General features: G+C 52.4%; 3 protein-coding genes across 4 annotated transcripts; 1 reads left to right on the top strand and 2 right to left on the bottom strand.

Moving 5' to 3' along the window:
- Positions 1 to 350: 350 nt before the first annotated feature.
- On the bottom strand, positions 351 to 10,640 carry LOC126569597 (transmembrane channel-like protein 6). 2 transcript variants are annotated; one of them, XM_050226815.1, is made up of 6 exons: positions 10,160 to 10,640; positions 9,969 to 10,071; positions 9,330 to 9,874; positions 7,219 to 8,800; positions 7,069 to 7,150; positions 351 to 695 (listed from the first exon to the last, which is right to left on the bottom strand). In XM_050226815.1, exons 1-5 carry the CDS (start codon positions 10,469 to 10,471, stop codon positions 7,110 to 7,112), a joined length of 2,583 nt encoding a protein of 860 aa, XP_050082772.1. In that variant the 5' UTR covers positions 10,472 to 10,640; the 3' UTR covers positions 351 to 695; positions 7,069 to 7,109. The 2 variants fall into 2 exon arrangements, with proteins under 2 accessions (XP_050082772.1, XP_050082762.1); XM_050226805.1 differs by lacking the exon at positions 351 to 695 and having other exon boundaries at positions 7,007 to 7,150.
- A 215-nt stretch (positions 10,641 to 10,855) lies between these two features.
- LOC126569543 (rapamycin-insensitive companion of mTOR) lies at positions 10,856 to 17,722 on the bottom strand. The gene is made up of 7 exons (XM_050226721.1): positions 17,635 to 17,722; positions 17,170 to 17,482; positions 14,691 to 16,633; positions 14,397 to 14,579; positions 12,530 to 14,307; positions 12,351 to 12,439; positions 10,856 to 12,277 (listed from the first exon to the last, which is right to left on the bottom strand). Exons 2-7 carry the CDS (start codon positions 17,213 to 17,215, stop codon positions 10,917 to 10,919), a joined length of 5,400 nt encoding a protein of 1,799 aa, XP_050082678.1. The 5' UTR covers positions 17,216 to 17,482; positions 17,635 to 17,722; the 3' UTR covers positions 10,856 to 10,916.
- A 225-nt stretch (positions 17,723 to 17,947) lies between these two features.
- LOC126569657 (tetratricopeptide repeat protein 17) lies at positions 17,948 to 22,028 on the top strand. Its single transcript, XM_050226907.1, has 5 exons — positions 17,948 to 18,028; positions 18,120 to 18,472; positions 18,609 to 19,591; positions 21,282 to 21,372; positions 21,552 to 22,028. Exons 2-5 carry the CDS (start codon positions 18,344 to 18,346, stop codon positions 21,819 to 21,821), a joined length of 1,473 nt encoding a protein of 490 aa, XP_050082864.1. The 5' UTR covers positions 17,948 to 18,028; positions 18,120 to 18,343; the 3' UTR covers positions 21,822 to 22,028.
- The last annotated feature ends 1,093 nt before the right edge of the window (positions 22,029 to 23,121 follow it).

The raw sequence follows: 23,121 nt of genomic DNA, 5'->3' as shown, positions 1-23,121 counted from the left end.
CCCAGAATGGGGTGCCCATGGGGCACCCATGGGGCGTTACCCGGCGGTACACAATTGAGCAGAGGCAGCATCGTGCTGCTGCTCAACTCAAGTTGGTGGTGGTGATGCTGGTGGTTCTAGCAAACTAGAACCCCAATTAATGCTGCTTCTAGTGTCCTATCTAGATGGTCCCCCAGGGCCCCTTTAAGGCACAACCATCACAAAGAACATGCCGTCCATCCATCACGTCGACTTCGAAAAGGGGGGGGGGGGGGGGGATTGATTAACGATCATCTTGACCTTTAGAACCGCGTCGCGCCTCGCGCCTTTGGCGTTCTGTCGCTCAGCCAGCACACGCTGCAAACACTTACCCGTCTTCAGCTTGGCCACCGTCGTTTCGGTCTCCACCTCCATGTCGATGTCGAAGGCGAAGCGCTTCCGCGAGTTGTAATCGTGGTTGCCGCTCATCGTGTGTTTTTCGCCGGACTGCCGGATGCGCCGTGTCCACCGTCGGTTAATCGGGTTGATCGGGGACGTACGTACGTGTACCGGGGGGGACGGGGGGTTCAACGATGGCTGGTTCACGGGGCACTTTCACGCACTTCCGCCAGCTAGGGCTGACCAGAGCTGACCACCACACCACCAGTCCGTTGTTGTGCTGCTGTCGAGAATCTTGTGTGATTGCGCGTGACCGTTCTAATCGGTGAACTCTGCAACTAAACACCAAAAAAAAAAAGGGGGAGAAGGCAAAAAAAAAAAACGTCAGCACGCTGCTGCACACGCACAGATGATGCACAGAGAGTCAGTGGGGAGCGCGCGATCGGCCACAAGCGCTAGAAAGTGACCGCAGCTGCAGCACCAGCAGGAACGCGGTATCGATTTCTCGGTGGTCAGCACGCGACCGCAACCACCGACGATGACGACGACGATGACCTACCGTCCTGTCCTCTACACACTATCACCTACACACATACAGACCCACGCGTACGCGCTACGTCTTCCAGTTAGAATCCCGAAATTGTGTCGCGGGGTAGTGCGGGTAGTCACCGTGGAGCGCATACAAACGCACACTCGTTTCGCTGCTGCTGCAGCGACACTCTGTCTTCGAGCTGTGGCCTTGCGGGAACCACCGTCCAGTTGGGACTATCATCTAGATAGGTACCACCGTGGCAGGGAGCGTCGGGTGCGTGCGTGCCTGTAGGTGTGTGTCCCGGTTCTCGCGTACGTCCTCTCAGCTGCTCAGAATCTCGCTGGCGCTGGAGCACCATAGTCGATACGCCTGCCTGTGTGTGGTCATTTCGTCCACCAGATGGAATCGGCTGGACGACGCGGACGACGAGCAGCAGCGGCTGCGTGGACGCTTGCCAGCGGCTCTTCACTCGCACTTTCTTTTTTTCTCTCTCTCTCTCTCTCTCTCTCCCCTTCTCTCTCTCTCCCCTTCTCTCTCGATCTCTCGCTCTCTCCATCTTCATCATGTTTGCTCTTTGCTTTTTACTACTACGTTCGGATCACCGTACCGGCGGTTCCGTGATGCACGCATGTCATGACGACACTCGCGTGGATAGATACAGGGTGTACCAAAAAAATAAAAAATGAGAAAATCCTTTATCGAAGTTTCAAGCCATTTTTTGCTGGTTTTCTACTGTTTTAAAATATCTAAAATGGCTCATTATTCCATTGTTTATCAACAAACAAACAAAATTTAGTGGGTTTTGTCGGTCTGCTTTCTCAATTAATTTGTCCAAGCGGTTACGAATTCGTGAACACCCTTCGGTAACATCAGGTGTCCAACTTGGAAGACCAGGGTTTGGTGATAAACGATTGCAAGCGAGCCAACCAGTATGGTGTGATGATTCACAGGAGCTTAGGCCGAACAAACGCCCCATATGGAATAGCCCAATCGAATTAATTCAGGTCCGCTTGGAGGGCACACATCTTTCGACCAAAAATTCATGTTCTCCTTTAACCATGTTTGAGAGTCCGTTTAGACGTATGGCATGGGGCCTCCATCTGGCTGAAACTCAACAATTAGAGGTGTACCGAAAGTTGCTTTAATCCATGGTAAAACGTGTTCCTTCAAAAAGTTGATAAACACAACAAATTTCATTTTCAAACCATTAGACACAACTGCTCCAAACATCATTGAATTTTTTGTTCTCTGAAACATCCTTAGTCATTATAGGGTCAATATGAAACTATTCAGGCGGGAATTCGTTGCTGGATCAATCGTGAAAAGTGTCTCATCAGAGAACACGACGATCAGTTTCTTCGTCTTAAGAGCTGGCAACAAATGCATCGATTGCTCATATCAAAGATGTTTTATCCTTTCAACTATTAAATTACACTTAATACTAGCTCTAGAGGTTGCGTCGTTTAGGTCATATTTGGCCCACCGATGCATGGAGATTCTGGAGATTTTCGTCTCTTTTGAAAATGTTCGTATGGATCGCACTAGATTTTGCTAACTTTTGCTCTCACCGATCCTTACAACCTTTTCACTGCGCTGCCGGATCACTGCCGACCACTACCATGCGGTTCCTGGGCTTAAATGTTTAATCCTGTAGACAATGTAATGAAATAAAATGTTTGATCCTGTAGACAACGGTATGATTACATCCGACAGCCGCTACTATTTCTTTGGGAGATTTTTTGTGCGCGAACCAAACTCGACACGCCTTTCAGAACATTTGGCAGATCAGACATCTTTAGCACGAGTACTTTTTATGCATCATTTGATAGATATGAGTCTCACGAATACACCAATAACCCATAATGTCATACTGGTGTTAGAAAACAAATTCAAAACACAGAAATGAGCATTGAAAACATTTCTCAATTTTGTGTTATGGTACACCCTGTATAGTACAGTCCGGCAGATTCTTGAAGGCAGAGCATTGAAGCGCAAGGGATGCAAGGGACAACAGCTTCCAGGGGCAGGCTGTGTGAAGCCGAAAGAAGCGAAATCGAATTCCACAGATCTAGCTGGAGACAGAACGCGGAGGAGAAATAGGGGTATCGCTCAATCTATCTTCTTTATCTCTCTCTCCATGCCTCTCTCTCTCTCTCTCCCTCTATTTCTTTTTTTGTTTTACCACTGATAGCTAGCGACATAAGAGGAGAAGGGTCGATTGCGTAGCGTGGTGCAATAGGGATGCACGCCTCAACGCATTACTAATGAGCTTTAAAACAAACCGAAAATGTATAGAAGAAAAGAGATGAATAGGGAAAGGGGAACCGGTTTGCTGATGGAAGAAAGAAAGAGAAGAAGAAAGAGGTCCTCAGAGGGAGAGAAAGTGACACATCACTGAACATTCCGGCAGATAGATAATCAGATAACAGAGAGAACTAAAAGAAAAAAATACAGACAAAGAGAGATAGAAAGAGAGAGAGAGAGAGAAAAAAAGAGAGAGAGAAGGAAAAAGAGAGAGTAGAGAAAGATGGGTGGGAAGATGAAGATACGCAGCGCAACCAAGCCGAGGATTCGTATCCGCTCTAGGAAATCGCTCTAGCAAAACCCTTTAAAAGTTCCACCTGTGAATCCCGCACCAGCCCCCCCCCCCCCCCCCAACCGCTTCCAGCTTCCTTTTTCTTCAACCATTTTCTCTCTCTCACACTCACTCACACACAAACACGTCTACACTAGCGGGGTGTGCAAATCCGGCTTAGCTGAACTCCGACGAGTGTCTCGTATTCTGTTTTACGCTGCATTCCCGCACGCACGCTGCTCCGAAACTACATCAGCTGGCGGCGGCTGGAGCTGTTGCTGCTGTTGCAGCTTCTGCCAGCTTCTTCCACGGCCACGGTATGCGCATGCGGTTCCGCTCCAACCGGAACGAGAATCTGCGTGGCTGCTTATGGGGCTCGCTGGCGGTCACTACACACACACACACCACCGCCACCGCCCCCACGATGACGACGATAACGATGACGTCACTACAACGCACTCGCCCCGGTGGCAACGACGACGCTACCGACCACAGCAGCAGCACCAGCAGCACGCCAGTAGAATCATACCGGCTTATCGGTTGTTCTGGAAGTGTGTGTGTGTGTGTGTGTATGTGTGTTTTTTTGGTCACACTCACTCCCCCTTATACCCTCACACATATGCAGCACATATGCAGGGGCTTGTGCACGTTCGAGAGCCCACCCTCCTCCCAACTTCTGAAGGCTCTGTCCCTCTACACACCCACACACACAAACACACACGCACAAAGGAGCCGGTCCCTGGTGGAGGTTGATGGGGATTGAAGGGGGTCCACTCGAACAACCAAAATTACCCGCCCGCGATCCCGGAGTTCCGCCCGTCGCATCTCGCACTCCTAAAACGCACCTTGCGAACCGTACCGCGCTCCAGTGGCTTGGACTGCTCGGTGCCTACTATGCCTGCAGCATCTCGGGCTTCGACTTCGCCTCGGTCTCGGCCTCGGCGCGTGTTTCCCCCTCGCCCTCGCCCCCTCCCTCCCCTGCAATCCTTGGCGAGAGCGAGAACAGATTATTTACCGTACGGGTATAGCGAGCGCACATCTCGGTTACTCCTACATATACACACGCTCCTCCACACCATCCACCAGTGGCCGCTGCCATCGCAGTACATCTTACACACTGGCTGGCTCTACCCTGCTCCACCAGCTGTTCCGGTGTGGTATGGGCCCTTAAGCAGCTCACGACGCAGGGTAGGGTCGGCGGATAATCAACCGTACCTTCGCCTTCGCCAGGCTCAGCTAGCTTATCCTTTGGATGCGCAATGCGTCAAGCATCATCACCGGATGATTGCCGGCTACCGGACCGGAGATTTGTGGTCCGATCACCTAGAAACGACCGTGCGGCACCAAATTGCCAACACAGTAACACTGGCGGGCACAGCATATAGGGGCACAGTAGAAGTTCAGCAAGAAGTGTGAAGCCTTTAACCTTCCACCCCCCTCACCCCCAGGAATGGGTTATGTATGTCCCCGTTTTGGAGTCCCCGGGTGGAATCACCTGTCTGCACCTGGGCATCGAAGGGTTCCCGGACCGGGCTGTCGTGGAATGGAACATCACATCACCCGAGTGCCGGTTGTTAGCACAGTAATGTCGATAAACGGTGTCGAGGTACTGGGTGGAAGTGGGGTAGGGCGTGAAACCCTAGCCCAAAGTTCAACGCAGTAACCGACACGTTCCGGTGGCCATTCGATAATGGCGCACCTCACGCAAACCCATCCGTCGGAAAAGGGACGGACTCTGTTTAAGGGAGGTAGACACAACGGGAGGGGTGGCAAGAGGACTGGTGGAGTGGGAGCCGGGGACAATAAACACAAACAAAGCCAAACCAGCCAGCCAGCCAGCCAGCCACGCGCGACGACACAACTTCGCGGCGAGTAGGCGCGACGCTCCGACACCAACGCGAACGCAATAATGTGCACCAACCAAACCAACAACAAAACAAGGTCAAACGGAGAGCGGTGCGGGCTCGCGCGAAGATCGCCCAGAAAGAAGCGACACTCCCAGGCAGGCCACCCCCGGGGGGGGGGGAGGTGACGGTAACGGTGTGGAGTTTAATGTCTCCGTCTGTGAGGGATTTGTTTTGTTTGTTTTTGATGCCCTGCTGCCCCCGCCTAGTGGCTGAAGTGTTACTTTCCCGGCGAGGCATCGGTGGCACGTGGCAAGCCAGGGGGGTGTACACCGGTGGCCGTGCGATGAAGGGGCGCTGAAGAGGGCGAAAAGCAGTGCAGTGCCTGTGTTACTAGCTCTCGAATCGAAGCGATAGTGGGCCCCAAAAGGGCAATGCCGCGGAACGACGCACCTTTTCGCCACGATACCACGCCAAGGGAACGGGTGTGTGTGTGTGGGAAGGGGAAGGAGTGGGCCGAAGGGGGTGCTTGTTTACCCAGCTTCCCCAGCACCCCTGCTTCACACAAAGCGAAACGCCTGTTTGTGGAGCGCACGCGCACTAGTGCGGTTGGGTGGCTGGGTGGCTGCCTGGCACACGCATACCTACACAGTGACGAACACTACACGGCCACAATGCAGTAGTAGCAGCAGCAGCAGCAGCAGCAGCGGCTGCTCCTGCAGAAGAAACCTCGCCTTTGAATGTCGTGGCCACCCCCCCCCCCCCCCCCCCCCCACCCGGGCTTTGCCTCCTATGACGGGCACTCCAACGTTTACATTACTCTCAGAGATCATGCTAGATGCGCCGGTGCGACGCAATTCCGTCCCGCTCTCTTGCCCACGCCCTCGCAAATCCGTGCCCTACTTGCAGTGGTTCTGGGTCAACACAGATGTACGATGGGGATGATGGCGGGGGATCGTCGGGGGATGACGATTTCCTTGTTTATCACCGTCATCCGCCATCCCGCGTGGCCAGGCACTGTGCATCGTTTTTCTTTTTTTTTTTTCGGGGAAAAACTGTGTCGCATACCGTCTGGCAAATGGCCGGATTGTTGGCCATTGCACCAGCTATAGTAACTGCTTCATCATCGTCGTCATTCCAAGCGCAATACTGTAAACCTTAAGCCAAGGGGCCGAAAGATGTTTTTTGTGGTGCAATACAGACGCACTCTGATGACTGTTGCAGTTGCACACAAGGGATGCTTTTGTTACGCTCTTGTCGTAGCTCGAAATCTACTCTAATTAACACGGACTGCACCGAGCTGACACGATATGGTGTTACAATCAATGTTAAAACCTTCCAGTTGCTGAGCACGGTTAAGTCAACGTCGCTTGGCGATACCTGGCATGGTGAGGGAACAGACGGACGTTTCCAGCACCAACCATTTGCTCAAGTCTACCAAGGGCTAAGCAGATGGACGGTCGTCAACATTGAGAGCGATAAGTGTCAGGGCCGAGCAGCACACAAAATATGTTTGACTAACCCCCTCTGGTCTCTGGTCCGCTACTGACACCACTGAACCGATAAGAAAATCACGCAGCATTGCTACCGTGCATAAACATGATGTCATATTGGACAATTGGCGGCGTGTTCATGTGCGTTGCGACGGCATTCGGATGGATAAGAACGATGAGGAGCTTTCCCCGGTGGCTCGGGCGGTTGATGAAGGATAACGTTATATATATATATATATATTCGATTACAAATAAATACACACTCGCCTCGGCTGGTTGTGAAATAGTCGCACCCCGGCTGCTCTCTTCTAGGATCTTCGCATGCGAAGCTTCTCCTCGTCCTCAAAGCCTGTGGGAGAAACATCAACGAAGCAGTCTGAGTAGTCTGGCCTTCAGGGAACAGGCGCTCATACTTACGGTAATAGCCACGAACGGGTGATCCGGTGAGGCCCGATCCGGACGGTACGGTACCGGTACCGCTGCGTTCGGTCGGTTGCGAATGCTCATAGCGCCAGGTAGCGCTCGGATCTGTCGCATACCGGTCGGTGGCGCCACTCCGGAGGCCGCCCCCCCGTAGGCATCCATCGAGCCGCTCGCTACCGAAGCCATCGCCGATGCACTCCTTGCCGCGCGCTATCTTGCTGAGGTTAGCCAGCAGAAACTCCTTGTCCTTCGCTTCCATGCACAGCAGCTCCTTCAGCAGCTTCACCTTGGCGATCTGGGCGCGCGATTTGGCCCGCAAATAGTAGGCGACGACACCCATCGCCAGCAGCACACCGCCGATGATGGCCGGCTTGGTGATGTAGACGAACACCCGCCAGAACAGGTGCTCCTCGCGTAGCTTCAGGATGCCCTGCATGAACAGCTGGTACATGTAGTCGGTACCGCGGAACGGTCCGCACTCGCTGCTCACGCGCACCTGCGTGATGATGTAGCCGTGGATGAGCAGCACACCGAACAGCGAGACGAACACCAGCACCAGCAGCAGCGTTTGCGTTTGGCTCGAGCGCCACAGTTTGGTCGGCGGCTGGCACAGGTACAGCAGCTCGAACTTGTTCACGTAGAAGAGGAAGAGAAACTTGAGGGCGACCACGGGCACGAGCAGGGGGGCAAAGAGTAGCCCGAACCATAGCAGCGTCTGGTTGTAGATCAGCCCGAGGCTGTGCGTCTCCAGGCAGAACGGTGGTGGCGTGATTGTTGCACCGGTGCACCGCCGATGCAACCCGTACCGTACCGCGCTGACGACGGTGAGCAAGAGCGTCGAGAGCAGGAAGTCGACGACAATCAGCCGGTACAGCTCCTGCCCGATGGCCGTCTCCCAGCAGCCGGTGTGTGTGCGCGTCAACCAGAACGCCACCAGCACGCCCACGATCGTGAGCTGCAGCAGGAAGTCACGCAGCAGCTGAATGTTGAGCTGCGTCGCCACCCGGCGGTAGCGTTCGACTTTGCCGAGCATCCGAAACACGCGCCCAAGCACGAGCCGCGTCACGTTCGACAGGAGCGACACGTACAGTGCGGACCAGGCCGCGAAGTGCTCGGACTCGCCGAAACGCACCAGCAACGCCCAGACACTGGCTGCAACGCCCCCGATGAGGGCGAGGACGGTAGCGTGGGCGAGTGCGTGCAGTGCGGTGCTGCGCAGGTGCTGCCACCGGCTGGTCACCGGTGGTGGACGGTTCCGCTGGGCCAGCTGCTCGAGCAGCTCGTGCCGGATGGTGGCATGCTTGAGCCGGGCAGCTTTCTCGTTCGCAATCCCGTAATCCCACGAGCAGAAGATCTTGTGCGTCAGGATGTTCTGCACCGTGCCGCTCGCCTCGATGAAGCTAAACCGGTACGAGCGGCCCATGCTGATGGACACCACAATAAACGTAGCCAGCACCATCACCGTGATGGTGAGAAAGTAGGCATGCGGTAGGCTGTACTCGGCAGTGCCCGGTACTAGTGTGAACGATTGATTGCTGTACGCACCATAGTAAAGCACCGTCCTGGCGAGGTAGCCCTGGGAACGATCAAAACAGATGATTTTAAAAATGATGACACAGAACAACAACACACGCGATTGTTGACTATTGTTTGGAGAACAGAACGTAAATCACTTACCACTCGGCTCAGAACCTAGAGCCGAATCGTATTCTCTGTTAGCATGTGTGAGGATAGGATGAATTGTGTTAGAAGAGTTACATGGTACCGTATAAAAATGTATGCCCCGCATTTTCTTTTAAGGATAAACATTAGATATACTGACTGAGACTGATTACCAATAGCTACCATAAAAGATATATTCCCCGCGATTTCTTTTAAGGCAAAAAAAACACCAGAAATCCCGTGGCTGAAGTATAGTGGTGGCTGTATCGTATTCAACCTGAAGGTGCTTTACACCTGGCTCTTATCAGATCAAACAATGCAGCAACTCAAACAAATATTTCATTGACTTGCGTTGCCATTACTTTTACCGCTGCACTAGTGTGATTCACGCGTTTTTTCCCAATCATTCCTATCATCATTCATCATCAACACGATGCTCTTACCTCTCCAGTGAACAAGTCCACAAAGCTGAAGTGGTCACGAGCGTTGGCGATTGGAGCGGAACCGGCCGGGGCCCCCATCATCGGTCCAGCCAGCAGCTGCGGGAACGTGACGAACGACACGATGAAGAGCAGCAGCGTTAGATCCAGCACCAACAGCCAGCGGAGAAACTTGAAATACGCGCTGATGCGGCTGCCAAAGTGGCCCTCGATCTGCTTCATGCTGCCATAGAACAACTCAAAGTTCGTGACGAAGCTTTTGAGCAGTTTGGCGGCCCGGGCCGCGTACACTTTGCCGCTGTAGTTGTAGCGCCGCAGCAGACCGATCGATTTCGAGCGCGTCGCTCGTCGGTTGACCGTCTGCGTGAGCTGGGCCCGGATCTGGCGCTTGGTGGCGATCCGCTGCGCAATCGACTTGATCGCCTCGATGCGCAACTGCTCGGCGATCGGGTTATCCTCCATCAGCTGCTCCCGCTGCTCGAGCTCCATCGTGATGTGGTCGACGTCGGACCCGCTCGTTGTGATGAGATCGCCATCGATCGAGAGCGCTGGGGGGAACGAATTTTTGGTAGGAAGGATTAGGCATCGATTCACGCGTCGCGTCGCCACTTTCTCGCTCATTCTCTGGCTCTGGCTGCTTACTTTTCTGTAGCCGTGACGGCATCAGGCGGATCGTCTTGTTGTAGACGGTACGCTTGTTGTTCTTGACGCTGCGTCCCAGGTTACTCGACCAACGCCGGAAGCTCTGCGGGGGGGGAAAAAAACCGTACGTTCAACGTTCGTTCAACGGCGTCCCCGCTGGAGTCTGGCTCATGGGAATCGCGTTGGCTTACCTGTGAGAAGCTTTCATTGCCACCAACCACACCGTTAGTGGTAACAGCGCTTGGCGATTGAAACTGATCCTCGGTGCTTAATCCCTCCGCGTCGGAGGTCGCTTCTGCCATGGCGAGCGGGTTGTCCGTGCCCTCCAGCTCACCAACGACCTCCAACTCGTCGTCCTCCGCGAGCACCTCTATTTTATCTTCCTGATCGCCACTAGCGGTCGCAGCAATCGAACGGTACGAACGGTCCACTCCTCCCACGGGTCCCTCGCTGATCCCGATCTGGCACATCGCATCCTGCTGCACCGCCCGATGGCGAGCCATCTCGCACGCAAGGAGCACCACCGGATCACACGGAACACATAACACCACCTCGGTGCTCCAGCACTCCAGCCACTTTCCTTAAATAAATAGGCTCCGATCCGACGAAGCGTTTCGTTATTGTTGATGGACGTTTTCAACCTGTGGGAACAGACTGCGTGGTGGCCAGGGGAGGGCGGCGCACCAGAAATCGCGTAACCAAGGCCATACATACTTACCCCCTCCAACCAAGAGGCGTTATTCGAGCAAAACGCGCATATTCGAGCAGTTCGCAAAAACACGGTACAACGCCTTTTCGAAAAACGGAATGGATAAAAAAAGGGATTTGAATGAAATTTAACAAAATATAAATAATTGTGGTTTCTTCTTTTGAACACAAAGTTTGTGATGATAAATAATTTATTTGCAATTGGTTGCTCTCTTCGCTCCGCTGCCCAAACGCTTTCGGCTAAGTGTGTTTCTCTAACGTAGTTTCCGATTTCGACGATTTCAGATGCTGCCGTTGTTCGCAAAATAAGCTGCCAAACTGTATCGCCGGTTGCGCCGGTTCCAGCTGTGTCGGGCTAATTACGGCGCTAATGCTACCGGTACCGAACAGGGAAGACACGCTGCTGGGGGAAACGGCACAGGACGCAGATACGGGTCGACCACCGCAGTCCTTCGCGGTGCGGTCACGAATAGGAAATTTGTTCTTTGCACAGCTAAGATCAAGCTCCAGGGTGTTAAAGCGGGGTCGCGATCGTACCCGCGAATCGTCGCCCGATGCTAGTTTGCTTTGAGCGCCGGGCCCACCAGTCTCGCCACCTTCAGGCGGTCTAGCCGGTTTTAGTTTGCTCTCCGGGGCCGGTGACATTTCATTCAAATTCTCCAGGCTAGCCTCGTACACGCTAGCCAAGGGTGGTGATTTTAGCAGACCTCCCAAACCTCCGACCGTGCCACCGGCCTTAGCCGCTACTCCGAGTAGTGGCAGTGGAGCAATGTGAGCCCGCCCGGTTCCAGCAGGTAGCTGCTCCGCCGGTGGAGCCGTTGTCAACGTATCTTTGGGTTTGCCTAGCCGAGCAGCGGCGTTTGATTTGTTGTAGATCGCTTCCTGGTTCGTCTCGGTAGTGGCCCACGATTTGCCATAGATTGAGCCGAAATCCAGGTCGAGAAACAGCTCCTGCAGGAATCGCCGGGACGCCAAGCGGAAGGTATTGTGGCTCAACAAGTAGCACACCTCCGAGTACAGACAGACGTCCTTAAAGGTGGCCGGGTGTGACTGTTTGATATCCAGCAGCGCGCCGCGGGACTGCTTGCTCCAAACCGGGTTGGCCATTCGTTGTACGTGCCGCAGGATCGTATTGGCAATCGGTTCGCTAGCCAGCTGGCCATAGTTTGAAACATCCGCTATTTTGAGTACATCCTCACTTGGCAAAGGGGGCGCAGCAGTGCGGTTCCTGCCGCTACGTACTCGCTCGTCTGCGAGCTTCCACGCGCAGCGTAAACACTGGGTCATCTTATGATTTTCATGGGACCATCGCTTCCGACTTCCAAATCCATCCTCCGATTCCGATGTATTGCCCGTGCTCAGTGGCCCGATATCCTTTGTGACGCGCTCGTAATCGAGCAGATCGTCTTCGGCATTTTTGGAAAAACTCTGTCCGGAAGATACATTCTGCTGTGCCGGCGCAGCAGCAGCGGCGTCCGGCCAATGTTTGCCTTCCTTTGGTAACCCAAACTGACCAGGGTCGCTCCCTTTGTAAAACACATGGGTTTGCCGGGTTCCGTGCTCGGGAAACAAATGTAAAATGTTGCGCGGAAAGCAAATACCTACAATGGAAGCAATACAGACAGCGTATACTCATCAAGTCCCTTTCTTCTTTTTACGCATGTTGTTTCTTACCGATGTAGCAAGGGCCGTTCGTGTTTTTAGGCTGCAGCACTGATCGTATCGTGGTGTTTCTGGATGGTTCGGCTTCATCTTTGATAAACCTGCAAAAGCAAAAGCGGTGAAAATTGTTAGTTTGTTGTGTTCAATTGCGTAGCTGGTGGTGGTATTGAAAAAAAAACTTCAGATCATACTTCTTAGTGTTAATAAATTTCCTGTCTAAACTTGCGATCTTCCAGCGGGAGTCTGGTTTCGACAGCAGTGGCCCAAGATTGGCGAGATTGGGTGGTGAAGCCGGTATCATCATGGAAGCAAGCATACGATCACAGTGAGCATTTTCCATTTCCAGGTCGTCCATGGAAGAAATGGATAGCAGCGGTCGACGCATGTAACTCATGTGCCTGTGCTTTCGATAGTTTTCTTTCGGATATGAGATGAACATGGCCGCGGCTCGATCCGAACGTGAATCGGTCACGCTGGATGAGTTCGATAGCGTTAGCTCTCCGGATAGAAAGGAAAACTGGAAACGATTGGTAGAGAAATCCTCGTAAGTGTCACTGGATCGCTGGGGCGAAGAGGATGCCCCCAGCTTCGTAGGAATCATTCCGATTCGCCCGGTGGTGCTCCTGATATTGGAATCCGACTGCTCCGAATGGTTCCCGTACACGTTATCGAGCCCGCTAAAACTAATCATATTTCCACTGGTTATGCTAGTGTCAGGTTGATCGATGCCAGACAGGGATGCCATCTCCGGTACCATGAAATTGCCCGGTTCGTTGATTGGCCAGTTTGTGGAACGATCGTGCCGAACGCTAGCCCAGCCGATCTTTTGCAGTGCCGCCACACCCTGGGCAGTGGTGGCAACGAGACAAAGCCCTCCAAGTGCCGACGCCCGTATCGAATACACTTCGGCGGACCGTACCAGCTGCACGAGTCGCGGTAACAAGCACGGATAATGCTCCAGGAAATACTCCACCGATGCTTTGCTGGTGCAGGCGTGACAGACTGCCCACAGCGCCGTCTTTAGCCGTAAGCTGTCGCGCTCGTTGCGTAGCCGATTGTCCCGCAGCGTGCCCATAAGCTCGTCCAGCTTACCATGGCATACCAGCTGCGAAAATCCCTGATTGGTTTGTGCCAACTGGCCGTACAAGTGGGGTAGCAGGTTGCACGTTTCACCGCCACCGGTCGCTGAGGTGCTGGAACAATGCCTACGGCTGTACGTGCCATCTTCCGTGCGTATATGCTGAGTGAGATTGGCGTGCGTGTCCGATTCGACCAGCAGCACATACCGTTCGTTGTAGATGCTTAACCACTGCTCTATTTCGTTTACCACCTGTGCACTGGGATGGTTGAGACCGCGCGGAATCGAGTAGAAGCGCATCATGATCATCTTGCCCCGGTCGCCTAGCTGATCGAGTTGGGGCCAGCAGTGCGTCAGCTCCTCCAGGTACACCCGCTCGTAGCTAGCCTCTTCCAACAGATCGACCAGTGCAAGCTGCATGCAGCGCGGCTGTCCCTCACCCTGCACCGATGCCACCAGGTCGAGCATCAGTTGGACGCCCCATACCTCAAAGTTGGGCATCCGGGCTCTCAGCAGCACACGCAGCATCTGCAGCGCGTACAGGCGGGCCTTCACCGACGGGTGCTTCTGGAGTGCCTTCGAGAGTATAGCACGTGGTTCACCTTCCATATTGTAGTCGAGTCCGGAGATGATCAGCTTAATGTAGCACAGGTGATTCGTTTTCTGTACGATGGTGGACAGCTCCTTGAACACGTCGGTATTGCGCAAGATTTCCATGCCGCAGTCGGTGCGGCACATACGGCCAATGAACAGAAAGTACTGCTGACACATAGTGCTCGTCATATGCTGCGGGCTGAACAAGCATTCGTGGGCCGATTTTTTCGCATGAATTGCCAACAGCTGCCGGCTGATGTCAGTAAAGAGATCGGTTAAGATACGAATGCACTCTAGCTGCAGATAAGACAAGAGATACATTTAGAATATTTTGGGCGTTTGGCAAAAACTAGCACCACGGTATCAGGCAACACCGCGATCCATACCTCTGGTGATCGGAGCAACGTATCAATCAGCTCTAAACCAGCCGTGACGTATGCGGGCAACTGTCGATTAGTGCTCACTAGGTCCTGGTGCGAGAAGCGATTGTTGCTTGGTTTGAAGTAGTCAACGAGTCGTCGAATGAACCGATTGTTCTGTTCCTCCATCCTCACTCCAAGAATATCAGACTGAACGGAAAGAGATAGAGGGTAAAAAAAAGCGGTAAAATGCAACTGGGAGTATGGTGGCTGTAGAGAATGGAAAGAAGAAAAGAAAAAAAAACCGAATTGCAAACTTACTCGCAGTATTGTGATGATAACATCCCAATCCCACATATTGGGATCTTTGACTAAAAGTACGTTCGATTCTTTGATAAGCCGATCTCCTTCCTTCAAGCTGTCCCATATACTCAGTATCTTTGAACGACGTAACGTTCGTTTGTCTAACGAACGATCGCCACCTTCCGGACCGGACAGCTTAGTCATGCTTGAATCGTTCGATGACGGTGCTTGGCCTTGTGGGCGTCCCACTGTCATACCGGCGGACCAATGGGAGAACTCCAGCGGTGCACGCTTCGTTTCCTCCTGTGCGGTATAGTTTCCACCGACCGGCATGGAGCAGCTTACAGCACCGTTGCTGGATAGCAGCTCACGACGAAAGGTTCGAGTGTTGATTAACTCTCCGCGCTGTATTATACAATCCAGGTAGAAACTACACGAAGCCGGACGGTTTTGCAGCATCACGTGTAGCTGCTGCAGCGCAGAGATAGCGGCCCGTGCCTGATGGTTGCCACCGATAGCATGCGCCACGAGCATTGGCAGGGCAGCGGCCGGCGTATGGTCGCAAATCTCAGCCGGCAGCAAATGGTGCAGCTGATGGGTTATCTTTGCCAGCAAGATGGTGGCCCGAACCGAAATGAACGTGTCGCTCGAAATGATTACCTCGATCAGTGCGTTGAGCAGCCCGTGCTCGACGAAACAGTACAGCAGCAGTGCGATGTGGATTTCGCACAGCTTCGGCACATTGCTGGCAAGGCTGGGCAGGATTGAGATGCCTTCCGCCCCGACGAATCCCTCGTTCAGGCGCCACGCGTCCTGGTATTCGGCCGGATCGACCACCTGCATTGCCACCAGGTACTCGTCGGTCCAGACAGGTTGCGTTAAGCCTAGCAGCTCGTACAGCAGCTCCAGCACCGCCTTGCGGATCTCGAGCTGGTTCAGGTACATTATGTCGATCAATGCTTTCAGACCGGACGGTTGGAGCGGATTGCAGAACTCGATGGTACCGGCCCAGGAACGCAGCACCGACAGCAATGCCAGACGGCTGCAGGTAAACCGCAGATCCCGAGCGTCCTTGTTCCGGTCCAGGATGCCGACGCGATAGGTGAAATCACAGTACGGGGCTACGAAGCAGTCCAGGCGAATGGCCGCAATGTTACGCGTATGCGGCCACTCGAGCATGTACAACAGCACCCCGCAGAGGCTTTCTGCAATGCGCGGACTGTGACACTCAAGAATGCTGCGCGTGATCACACTGACGCCCCCACACTTGATCAGCATGATGGGATTCAGCACACCGACCTCGCACAGCGTCGCCAGGCAACAGCGCAACAGTCGATCCTCGTGGCCGGGATGCACACCGACACCCGGTAAGGTGCCGGTGCCGGCGCTGAACAGGCCAGCGCTACCACTCTCACCCAGCGACACCAAACAGCGCACCACGGCCGGGTTGATTTCGTTCGATGCAACGGCCAGCATACGGCGAATGAGCTTCAGTGCCTGCATCCGCTCCTCCGTGTTTCGCAGCACGATATCTAGACTGCGGCACACCAGGTGCGGTAGCTGCAGTACGTTGAACAACCGCAGATCGGCGGGCACGATCAGCAGGTGGCGTACAGTGCGTAGCGTTGCGGCCCGAATTTGCGACATCGGGTGGAGCAGGTTGCATTTCAGGCAGCCCATCATCTGGTCGCACGAGAACCCTAGCGTCGTCTCCCGGTCCACCGCCAGGCCCGTACACCGCTTCATGCTCCCGTGGAAGCCTCTGTGCATGGACTTGGGCTGACCGAACGTGCATGCCTCTCGCTTCCATCGCTGGATTAGCTTGACCAGCGCATTGAGCAGGCTTAGCCGCTTATTCACGGTTGTCTGGGGCGAGTAGAGATCGGTGAAGATATCCTCCGCATTCTCGCGGGCACTCTTTTCCGCATCGATTTCGTAGCAGTCTTCAGGAGCAGGCCGGGCTACAAGAAATAAAAAAAAAGAAGGTCGTTTTAAATGATCCATCTGCTATAACCACCACTTCGAAAGGAGTATCTCATTTGCTGAATAAGCTACTGCTACTATGGGGAGTAGAAGTAAGCTTACTAACTCGAACGAGTGCATTGATTTCGTGCTGAATATTTGCTAGAGCAGGAAATGCGTTACGCTGGGTCCTTGAGGAACATTAGGAAGGTGTAACTGAGTACGAGCGGAAGCTCCTGTTGCCAATATATATATATACAATGCGCCTCTATAGTACGAAGCAGGATAGCAGGATATTGTTGCTTCTTTCGAATCTATTTTTACCTACTTTAGTAGGAAGCAAACCACAATGCTCAAAGTGAATGATGCTTTTCAAGGATTCAAGCATCATCGGTTAAGTACCCGTGCTAGTAGATTCCACGAGCAATCGATGGGAGAATGTTGGCGTGGGAAGGTGGGCGGAAAGGGGGTGAGAGGAGTGATGCGTACTACTGCAGTTGCTGGGTCCTGGCTGCATTTGTGTTCGCAAACTTACATCTTTGTCGAATACTCCTTCGTATCATCCAGCTCGACATGGCCATTTTCGGGTATTTATAAAGTTGTGGTCACGCTCGCTGTTTCCTCTTTCCCTCGACTCTCGGCACTTTCGTTCCTCCCGTCCCGTCCGCTGGGGTCTGTTTTCCTGTGCACCCAAGCCAAATCGACACAACGCGATAAATGACACGCTAAATAAAGTGCCACGCGCGGACGATACTAAAGTCCACCCGGATGCGCCAACATTCAGGATAATTGGATGCCAAGAGGTTTCATCGCATGCACTGCGGATGCACACGGTCGTATCCTCTTTTCTGTTGGTGCGGTGGAAAACAAAGATTATCTTAATGCGGGGAACACCAGGCAAAGGCGTGGTGCGGATTCACACACAAAAAAAAACACACACACAAAACACTGAAATAAATAGCCTTAACCAAGGACCGACGATGCGATCGATTGCACTGACCCCTACGGCAACACTTAGTGGTACCAGCCACTTTACAAAACTTAAGATTTACACAATAATTACACAGAGAGAGAGGAGGAAAATAAAGGTTTGCGCTTCCACTGGACCGACTACAGCCGGGGGGAAGCTGAAAGTTTACGCTTCGTGTGGCAGGCATAAACGCGTAAAAGAAACGTCAACTGTAATTACATTCGTGTTTTTGGCCGCCAAAAATATGAACATCATTTAATATTTTAAGATGTTGTTGCTGTTTTAGTGATTTTAAAACGTTCTTCTCTTCCCATATCGCTGTGCATTTCATGTGGGTACTTGCGGTTTACGCGCTTGCTTTTACGCTTAGTTTCACGCTCCGCGGACCTATACACTGCTTCCAAAGACCCCCGGACGGACAGCGGTGAGCCCCTCGCGTTTAATGTTTACAATCGGCCCGCGGCCAGTGTTTTGCGATTTTTTTGAGAATTTTTTGGCCTTTTTTGGGTATAAAGTATTCGCACAGCAGCCAATATCGACGCACAAGCAAATTCCTTCCATCAAACGGCAACAATCAAACCAATAATTCAACAGCAAACAATCGAACCGGGCCGACTAATGATGAAAGATAACAACATCGCCGTTGACGACCCATGATCCATGAGGTAGATGGCACCTGCTGCTGCTCATTCATCTGCTCCCGCACTCTCGCATCTGCAACAGATCGTCCGTAGCGCCGATGCATTCGCTGATAATGTTGCGTAAGAAACCGCTGCTGCCTGCTCTGGTGCTGGCGGTGAGCGTTATCAGCGCCGCCGAGGGCAGCACACACTGGCTGCTCAACACCAACGGCCTAATAATACCACAGGTGAGAGGCAGGCGGCCTAAACGGTGTCCGCCAACCGGTCCTCAATCGGAATCGTTTGGAAACATTTTGTCCCTGCGTGATATTAATGCCACCCCAATCCGTGTGCCCGTCCCATTCCATGTCACTTTCCCGGCAGCTTACCTCGCCGTTCTACTTGCGTCGATCGTACGATCTGATAGCATTTCTGAACCAAAATGTGTACAAGCAGAAAATAGATCTAATCATCGGCGAGCTGCTGACGATCAAAGCGAATCTCACGCAAAAGATGAACAATCTCGACCGGTACACGAGTGAGCTGACCGGCAAGATTGGCTGCATACCGGACTACTACCTCGACGAGTCCGACATCCTTAGCACGATCGTGAACCCTAGCTACGTAGCCCGCATCGGTAAGCTGACCGAGAAGGCACCGGTTGGGCTGGAGGATCTCATCCCACCGCCCGCCGACAGGCAGACGGCGAACACGAAGAAGCGAACGACCGCACAGCAACAAACGGAGTCACAGGCGCAGCAACACCTAACATCCTCACCGAAGGCACCGCCAGCGTCGCTGCACCTGCCCAAATGTGCCGAATTTCTGCCGCTCGATGTGAGTGTGGCCGCGTTCGATCACCTCGAGGGAGTGCAGAACCGGTCCCGGCTGCAGATGGCCCCGGAGGAGGTCCTGATGGGTCTCGAGTACAATATCCCGCAGCTGCTGACGGACGGGCTACGGTGGAATCCGACCTCATGGAAGATGCACACGATCGCCTCGTACTTCTGGCGGCTCAAAGGGAACGCACCGGAAGCGATGGAATGCGCCAGACGGGCGGTCACGTTTGCACCGCGCGCCTCCAAGGACATTGCCCTGCTCAGCCTCGGTACGGTGCTGCAGCGGTCGCAGCAGCTGAACGATTCGCTGGTGGTACTGCGGGCAGCGGTCGACCACGAGGCGACCGAACCCGAGAATCAGCTGGCCCTCGGCAACACCTACATGCTGCTCTCGGATTTCAATCGTAGCTTCGAGGCGTATCGCGTCACCGAAAACCTTAGCCGGCTCTACTCTAAGCAGATTGATTACATCAAAAAGTCCATCAACTGTTTCAAGGATCTCAAAATCAATTTACTCACAATGGAACGGTACGTATTTGCTGCATTCTAAGGCCCCTTGGAGTATTTTTCTCAACATTCAATGAGTATTTTGTGCGCTCGTTTGTGCCGTGTGCAGCAGCGAACCGTCCGCACGTCCGGTATACGATTGTAAGGGTTTCTTTGAACTGTTGTTTTTTTAGGGTGGCTTTCAGTTTTTGGCTACATTAATCCACTTTCGTCGCTGATCAGCAATTGTTTGTTTGTCGTCGTACACGACCGACGAATCCGGCGGTGACTCTATCGCCATAAAACCCGACTCAATCAACCGACTACATCCTGTCCAAATTGTTTAACCGATCATCAGCAGCATTTTAGTACCGGTAAACTTTCAAAGATTTTAGTACTTGCAGCCAAACTTTCAAGGAATATCGGCCGCTGCCAACGATCGCAAATGTTCGTTGCATCAGGAAAGGTCAGAATGGAATTTCCGCATCGAATAAAAGCGGTTCGCCTCAAACCATTGCTCTCCGTGCTGCAAATCGGGTATCTTTTATATCTTGGCAAACTGAGATCCATGGCGGTGTCCTCTCACGCATTCTATCGAGTGTGTGTTATGCATCCCTGCCAATCGTAGGGTGTGCAGGCAGTTTATTGGTTTGTTTTGTGGGCCATGCTTACCCTGTGCTTCGGATCAGCTGTGATTTGGTGTGGTTTATCTGAACCACAAGTCCTGAAATTCAAGCGGAGTTGCGCTTGATTTTTGTTTTTCTTCCGTTTTACGACCATCAACAAGACTGGCGGCTACCGGGTTCGTTTCATTTGCATGTTCGTAAAAGCAGCACCACTCAATTGCACGGATGCGCTCATCGCTCATCCGTCTCTAGCGTTAGCGAAGCATAACGAAATGACCATGAGCATAAAATGAACGGAAGCATAAAGTATCCTTCAGGAGGCAATCGCCAGCCAGGAGGGTCAGCACACATGCAGTACGGTGCTTTTATTTCTCTCCCTCCGGATTCTGGTAACTTGACATTTATGAGTTTTTCATGACTCTTATGTCAGGGTGCGCTATTGATGAGCCATTGTTAACATGCTGGCTCTCTTAAAAGGACCTGCGGATCCTGGTGGCGCCTTCCGTGTCACTAATGAGGCTTCACAGCACATCCGTAGAGGTCAACGGAGTGGGCAACGGCAAACTTTGTGCAATTTATGGTGGAATTGACGGTCAGATGTTTCAGAAGTGCGTGATGCGGTGCTGTAGGCTAAATATTGCTCGTTTGTTTCGTTGTTTTGAATTTAGTTAATTCATTATGATGATTTGGCCTGCATACGTACTTATGCAACAGATTAACAGGGGGGCACGCTCAAAGCCTGCACCCCACCATAAATATTATGGGGTTCCCATGGGAGACAAGCTGCCGCAACAAGCCTCCCAAAACAAAAAAAAGCGCTGGATCGCATGCACCAGGAATCAATTTCCCCACCATTTAAGCCCTGTAACGGTAAAGTAAAAATGAAAACCACGCACGCACACGCACTCCCGGTTAGATTATGTAAATGGTTTTGGTTTGTCGTATGGTTGTGCCGAAGTGGTTCTTATAGTGGTTTCCTATTACCGACAGGGCTGCCTATGATCTCCTTACGCCTCTTCATTTTATCCGCTTCGATGTTGTCCGGATTTTCGTAGCGACAGCGAGACTTGCTGCGCTCGAACTAATCGGTTCTCCGTTGCTTACAGGCTGCTGCAGGACATCATACCCGGGCTGGAGCGATACGGTGCGCTGCAGAAGGAATTCGACGAGTATCATGAAAAGCTCGACCGTGAGCAGGTTTGTCCATTAAGTGATTTCAATCCCACGAGAGCCATCATTTCCCCCCGTCCTTATGGGCAACCAAAGAGCTTATGCGATTGTTGTTTTGCTTCCCTTTTTCCATGATGTTCGTGACCTTATTGCCTTCCCATGCTCCGGATTGAATTGCTACGACCACCACCGATCGCCACCGCTAGGCGCCGCTCAAGACACGGGTGTTCGATGAGAGTTACAGCAATCAGGTGGACTTCTTGATACAGCGTAGCCAAATCTGTACGACGCGGCTAGCGAGGGACAAGGGTGAACCGATACTGTCCTGCGACTTCATCTCGGATGTACAGATGCTGATGGAGGACTTTGCGGTGGAGATACTGAACAACTATGTCGATCTAAAGCGCGAGCTAATTAACACCTACAAGATCAACTCACTTGGCATCTACAAGAAGATTTTCGTCGAGCATTTTTGAGCGGGCGTGAATCGGCGAGGCTTGGGAGGCTGTAAGCACTTCTGCTTCCTGCTAATGGACTGCTATCCTGGACGACCAAGAGTACAATCTAGGGGCTGCGATCCTTAAAAAAAAAGGCACATGATGTGACGATGATGGACGCCTGGATGAAGGGTTATTTTATTTTTTTCTAAACAATCAAAAGAATAAAACCGAAAAATAATGCTACATTGTGTTGATGAACGGGTTATATTCGCAGGAACAGAGTCACAAACTAACTAAAAGGACACACATACACCGTTCCCATTAGGATTAGGGCCAGCAGCAGCAGCAGCAGCAGCAGCAGCAGCAGCAGCAGCAGCAGCAGATTGTCCGGCATTACTGCGGCCTGACACGAAACCTAACCAGGTGTCTCGCCGCGTGACCTCACTGATAATCTAATTAGCTCACCATCACCATCTATCGATCACTATCGAGCCCGCGCTATTTGTGATTTGTTAGTCGTTACAATGGCTTCGCCCGTTGTAAGACCCGTCCAGTGACACGGACTATCGAATGTGTATGCATTTCACCGATAACAAGTCGGTGCAGGAAAGTCGACGGTTGGTTTGTGTTTTTACCGGGCTTCTTTCGCTGCTAGAAATGGAACCGTATCTATCCTAACCTTTCCATGTGCCCATGACGAGCAGGCAGCAAAAGGTGCCGACGAAATGGGTTGCATCGTTAGCGGAACTTCTATGGTTTGCACCTCCTCATGACCGCCGTTGCCCGTTGGCTGGTTCGGTTCTTTATCCGTTCAGGTGAAAAAATAACGTACGCACGTTCTACGGCTTCCACGTTCGCGGGTGTGAAACAAACACGATGGATTGCCAAGACTGCCAAGGGTCCGTCACTTATTGCTTCCATTCTACCCCGAACAATACGGCACTGCTGCAGCCGGACATGAACGTCCCGAGAGTGCAGTGTGATGTTAGCTGTCCAATTTCATTTTTCTTGCTGGAATTGCGCGTTACTGCGGACCATCTTCTAATAGAGTGTAATTGATATAAAAAAATAACCGAGCAGCTGCAACTCCTACCGGTTGCGTAAAAGCAATCACAGCAGTACCGGAAGTCAGACGCGTTCTACAGAAGACCGTCAACAATCGATATTTGCTGTGCTCATATGTATTTTCGGAAGTTTGTTAGCCACGGCCGTTCAAGCTAGGTAAATGTTCGAAATAAAGAGAGCAGCATACAAAGATACACTAGACAGCAGGCGATCCGAAGAGTATGGCATATATTTAAACAATTTACCAGCGTGGCAATTTACCAACAGTGCA

This window comes from Anopheles aquasalis, chromosome X (genome assembly GCF_943734665.1).
Source record: "Anopheles aquasalis chromosome X, idAnoAquaMG_Q_19, whole genome shotgun sequence".
Taxonomy (NCBI): domain Eukaryota; kingdom Metazoa; phylum Arthropoda; class Insecta; order Diptera; family Culicidae; genus Anopheles; species Anopheles aquasalis.
This window is presented reverse-complemented; position numbering and strand designations above follow the sequence as displayed.

Excerpts from the sequence above, each read along its gene's own strand:
- LOC126569597 (XM_050226815.1), bottom strand. The coding sequence starts at position 10,471 with ATGGCTCGCCATCGGGCGGTGCAGCAGGATGCGATGTGCCAGATCGGG. Across the intron at positions 9,875-9,968 it reads GCCGTCACGGCTACAGAAAA|CGCTCTCGATCGATGGCGAT; the intron begins GTAAGCAGCCAG and ends CGTTCCCCCCAG. Across the intron at positions 7,151-7,218 it reads ACCCGTTCGTGGCTATTACC|GCTTTGAGGACGAGGAGAAG; the intron begins GTAAGTATGAGC and ends TTTCTCCCACAG.
- LOC126569543 (XM_050226721.1), bottom strand. The coding sequence starts at position 17,215 with ATGGCCATGTCGAGCTGGATGATACGAAGGAGTATTCGACAAAGAT. Across the intron at positions 14,308-14,396 it reads CGTTGCTCCGATCACCAGAG|CTAGAGTGCATTCGTATCTT; the intron begins GTATGGATCGCG and ends TCTTATCTGCAG. Across the intron at positions 12,278-12,350 it reads GAACGGCCCTTGCTACATCG|GTATTTGCTTTCCGCGCAAC; the intron begins GTAAGAAACAAC and ends CTTCCATTGTAG.
- LOC126569657 (XM_050226907.1), top strand. The coding sequence starts at position 18,344 with ATGCATTCGCTGATAATGTTGCGTAAGAAACCGCTGCTGCCTGCTCTG. Across the intron at positions 18,473-18,608 it reads ACGGCCTAATAATACCACAG|CTTACCTCGCCGTTCTACTT; the intron begins GTGAGAGGCAGG and ends CTTTCCCGGCAG. Across the intron at positions 21,373-21,551 it reads AAAAGCTCGACCGTGAGCAG|GCGCCGCTCAAGACACGGGT; the intron begins GTTTGTCCATTA and ends CGCCACCGCTAG.